The 4,314-nt window shown below is 45.2% G+C and overlaps 2 protein-coding genes across 3 annotated transcripts in view; one reads left to right on the top strand and one right to left on the bottom strand.

The window, feature by feature from the left end:
* Positions 1-1,316, bottom strand: part of SIAE (sialic acid acetylesterase) — a 36,766-nt gene extending 35,450 nt beyond the window's left edge. The window contains exon 1 of one of the 2 annotated variants that reach the window (XM_003796879.3): positions 1,235-1,316. In XM_003796879.3, the coding sequence (XP_003796927.1) occupies positions 1,235-1,301 (67 nt within the window). In that variant the 5' untranslated portion in view covers positions 1,302-1,316. The remainder of the gene's footprint in view (positions 1-1,234) is intronic. The other variant, XM_023517307.1, reaches the window with a different exon arrangement.
* Positions 1,317-1,466: 150 nt separating this feature from the next.
* SPA17 (sperm autoantigenic protein 17) overlaps positions 1,467-4,314 on the top strand; it is an 11,763-nt gene continuing 8,915 nt past the window's right edge. The window contains exons 1-2 of the mRNA XM_003796880.3: positions 1,467-1,566; positions 2,793-2,973. Coding sequence (XP_003796928.2) covers positions 2,820-2,973 — 154 coding nt within the window. The 5' untranslated portion in view covers positions 1,467-1,566; positions 2,793-2,819. The remainder of the gene's footprint in view (positions 1,567-2,792; positions 2,974-4,314) is intronic.

Below are 4,314 nucleotides of genomic sequence, written 5' to 3' on the forward strand. Positions count from 1 at the left end.
TCGAACCCGCCACCTCAGGTGTACGTGGCTGGCGCCTTAGCCGGTTGAGCTATAGGCGCCGAGCCTGTTACATATTTTTTAATCTCAAGTATTATATGATAAACATGGGCATAGAGGAATGATTTACCATGTCAGGATACACAACCAAGTGACAAGGAAGGAAAATTTGGCACTAACCACTGAAAAATGTTGTCAAAGTTAGTGAAGATGAGAAAACCACAACTCAAAGGAGATAAAATACACTAAAATAAACAGCTTTTAACAGAAAAACTAATAAAATACCTCCTCCCCACCTCATTTGATAGATCTCAAAGGTCACTGAGTGGGGAATGAGAACAACATACAGAGAGCTACTGGTTTGTGTTTTTGTTTAAACTCTGAAAAAGCATTTATGGGCCGCAGTTTGTCTGAATCTGGGTACTTTGGGGATTCTTAGGCAGAGCAGCAGCCATTTTTCTGCTCACATTTCTCCCACCTCAATCTGTATTTCTCAGTAGCAGGTGGAAGAAGTAAAAAGCTTAACCTTATCTCTTTACTTTGCATTAGCAACCAGATTGCATCTTCCGGTTTCTCTGTCCTGTGACCCATCCAGCGGTAGGGATCTGACCTGCACAGTAACCAGTGCAGTCGCCCTCCTCCCCACTGCCACGCATATGCTTTCATCACCACTATCTGTATGCTGCACCAGAAATCAAAGCTGAGCCTAAAATATTCTGAGCTAGTGAGGGGGTTGTATTTCTTAGACCTAATAACCACTTAAAACTACTAAAATTTAATTCCCCCAAGGAACCCAGCCTGAAGCAAACCCTCCCCAAAGGCACCACTGAGGGGGCAGCGCTGAAATGTTTTGGATGACTCAGTCACCTGTTTTCAAATACTATCTAACTAGCTTCGCCCCCTTCCCTCAGAGCTCCCCTGTACCTACTCTGAGACCCTGAAGGCCTCGGTTTGGGAACACTTGGCCCTTCCCGCTCTGATAAACACAACTTTCACTGTGCCCTACTTGTTGCATCTTAAAAGTTAAGTGGGTGGGAGTGAAGAAAGCCCCCCCGCCCCGGCCTGCAGCCCACAAAACACCTGCAGGCCAGGCCTGGGTCACAGAAGCAGGCTCCTGGCCCGGTTTCTTCCCTGACCTTCTTTCTTGCCTTCCCTGAGAGGAACGCGGGTGAGCACCCCACAGGGGACGCGGGGTTTCGGAGCCCGCACAGGCTGAGGCCGAGCCGGACCGCCTCACCTGTACTTCTGTGGGCCCACAGGAGTATTGGAAGCACCAACCCAAGGGCAGGCCTCAGCGCAACCATGTCTAAGAGGATCCGCAACCCATCCGCAGGAGTCGCACTGCGACCTCGGGCGGGGGGCGGAGCCACGCGGGGCGAGTAGCGGCCGGGGCGGGGCGCGGACGGCCGACTCCGCCCCTACCAGGACCTGCCGCCCTCCGCGCGGCCGGGAGCGAGACCGCGCCTCTCCCCCTTCTCGGCCACCGTAGTTTTTTTTTAAAAAAAACGGTTACCCAGCAACGAGAAAAACAACCGGAACCATCGGCCCCAACTCGGAGAGAAAGAGGAGGTGAGGCGGCTTCCCCCACTTCCTCTCCAACGCCGAGACGTCGCCTTTTCCCTTGGTCTGGTATTCCTGGACACGCCAGGGACCCCCGGGGCAGATTAGGAGCCGAGGCAGCTCACTGTGCCTCGTCCAGACCTCAACGTCCAGTCCCGACTGGACCTGCCTTCTTCCCTCTCCGTCTGCCCTCCACTCCCCAGTTGCTTCAGGGTCTCCCCCGTCCTTTCCAGACCCCCAGACTGACTCAGGACCCTCAAAAAAAGAAAGAGCAGCCGGGCGCAGTGACACACACCTGTAGCCCCAAGTCCTGGGGAAGGCCGAGGCAGGGGGATCGCTCGAGGCCAGGAGTTCAAAACCAGCCTGGGCAACATAGCGAACCATCCGCCTGGGGTTAGGAGGCAGAAAGGAAGAAAAAGAGAGAAACCCTGCACAAAGTGGGCTTCGTTAAACCGTCTAGTTCCCCAAACTGGATCCCCTACTGCACTTGTATTCTAAGATGGGAAGACAAGGCCTAAGCAAGACAAAAGTAGAAAAGCCCAAAACCCTTGAGGCTAGTATTTCAAAACCCTGACCCGCCGCTGCAACTCCATTCCAGTTTATGGGTCATGCCATTCCAGGCATTATGGCTCATGTCTCAGAAATGGCAGCTTAAGGAAGGATTAAGTCTGAAACTTCTCCATTCAACCAGTTAGAGTAATTTCTCGAACCAGGACTCATTTCTACCCTTTAAAATTAAAAAATTTTAATTAAAATTTTTATTTTTAATTTTTAATTTTTTAATTAAAATTAAAAAATTTTAAAGGGTAAAATTACCCTTTAAAACATTTTTAAATGTTAGACATTAAACAGGGTCCTCTCAGTTAAACTAGCTTTTTAGCAATTATTCTCTCTTAAATTTCTTTTAGAGAGGCAAAAATTACTTTTACCTTTTAAGGACAGAAAGACAGAGGAACAGAGAGAAAAAGCACTTTGCGTCGTATTGAAGAATTTTGATGTTTTTGTAATTCTTAAAAACGATTTGTCCTATGGAATGGGTCTGTATTTGTAATAATCTAGTTCATAACAGAGATTTCAAAACTCTTTGGAAGAAATGGATAGACTTAGGTTGTGTTGGGATAAAAAGAATTGAAGTCCAGACAGTTGGGGTCTCTGAAATAATTTTTTATCATAGCTCTGATTATGTAAGTGAAATCAGATAAATTTAAAGACAATCCTCTTTGATGAATCTCTAGGTACCATAGGCAGTTCTTCCCAAGGAGATGTCTATTCCATTCTCCAACACCCACTACCGAATTCCACAAGGATTTGGGAATCTTCTTGAAGGGCTGACACGCGAGATTCTGAGGGAGCAACCAGAGAATATACCAGCCTTTGCAGCAGCATATTTTGAGAACCTTCTAGAGAAAAGAGAGAGTAAGCTTTTTAAAAATAGGCCATTGTTTAAATAGAGACTAAAGATTTGGTTGTTGTAAAATTTAAGTCTGTCTTCATTCTGCAGAAAGCCTTTATGAGGCAGGTAACTTCAAATGACAGTTCTTGCTCTTTAAATTAATATGTGCCTCTTTGATAAGTTCTGTTAACATTAGTTTCACTTTTATTACCCATTATCCTTCCCTCTGATATATACTGGAAGGGAACTGCGAAAGGTCATGCATTTTACTCTCTCCACTTTCAGCAGACTGTTCCTATCCACCCCAGACAGCTGTCTATTCTTTCTGAAAGGAGAGTGTGTGGTTTCCTTTAAATTTTAATTTTTCTCATTTGAAAGTATTATAAGTGTTATAAAAAAGAATTTTACACTCCTTAGATTAAATAAATTGGTATTCATTGAGATTTATGAAACTCTTCTGCAATAAAGACACAGAGACAAACTGCTTTGAAAAGTAGAGTGCCAGCTTGGGAAAGTAATTTATATCCTTTTATACTCTCAAAGTCCCATCCTGTACATAGACTAAGAGCCGTGCTAACAGTAACTTTGTGGTTGAGAGCCAAAGCAAAGTTCCTTCACTCCCATAAATAAAATTTCCGAACCCCCAGCCTGGAAGATTCATAACTATCAGTGCCTGACCCAGTGACCAGAATGGAAATTCTTACAGCCGTAAGTTGTACTAAAAACTTATTAGCTGGATGTCTGTACTCCCAGCTACTCAGGAGGCGGAGGCAGAAGGATTACATAAGCCCAGGAGTTTCAGGCTATCGTGAGTTATAACTGTGCCTGTGAATATCTACTGTACTCCAGCCTGGGCTTTATAAATAAATAAACAACTAAACACATGAATAAATAAAACCTATTCTTGACTAGAACAACCATTTTGTATAAATTGGTGCCATCATTACTGTGGATGACAGTATTCCACCAGAGTAGCAAAGGTGACTAGAAATCTGTAGCCACAAGCAAGCAAACATTCCATTGTAAAGCATTTTACAGAGGGAGAAAACCCCGCACAAGACTTAAATTAAAACAACTCCCCACCCACTGCATAGCTGCAGCCCCTTGCCTTTGTTGTCCTGCCATCACAGAGCTCAAAATCACTGCCAGTTTCCTGAATGTTGCTGGTCTTTTCCATGTACAGTCGGTGTGAATATTTGTTGCATAATCTGAAACTTTAAATGTTTTCCACTTAAAACTATATTTAGGGGAGAGAACTTATTAAGAGATATCCTGGCTCGGCGCCTATAGCTCAACCGGCTAAGGCGCCAGCCACGTACACCTAAGGTGGCGGGTTCGAATCCCCAGCCCGGACCCGCCAAACA

Source organism: Otolemur garnettii, unplaced genomic scaffold (assembly GCF_000181295.1).
Source record: "Otolemur garnettii isolate 467f Iridium unplaced genomic scaffold, OtoGar3 scaffold00108, whole genome shotgun sequence".
NCBI classification, from domain to species: Eukaryota; Metazoa; Chordata; class Mammalia; order Primates; family Galagidae; genus Otolemur; species Otolemur garnettii.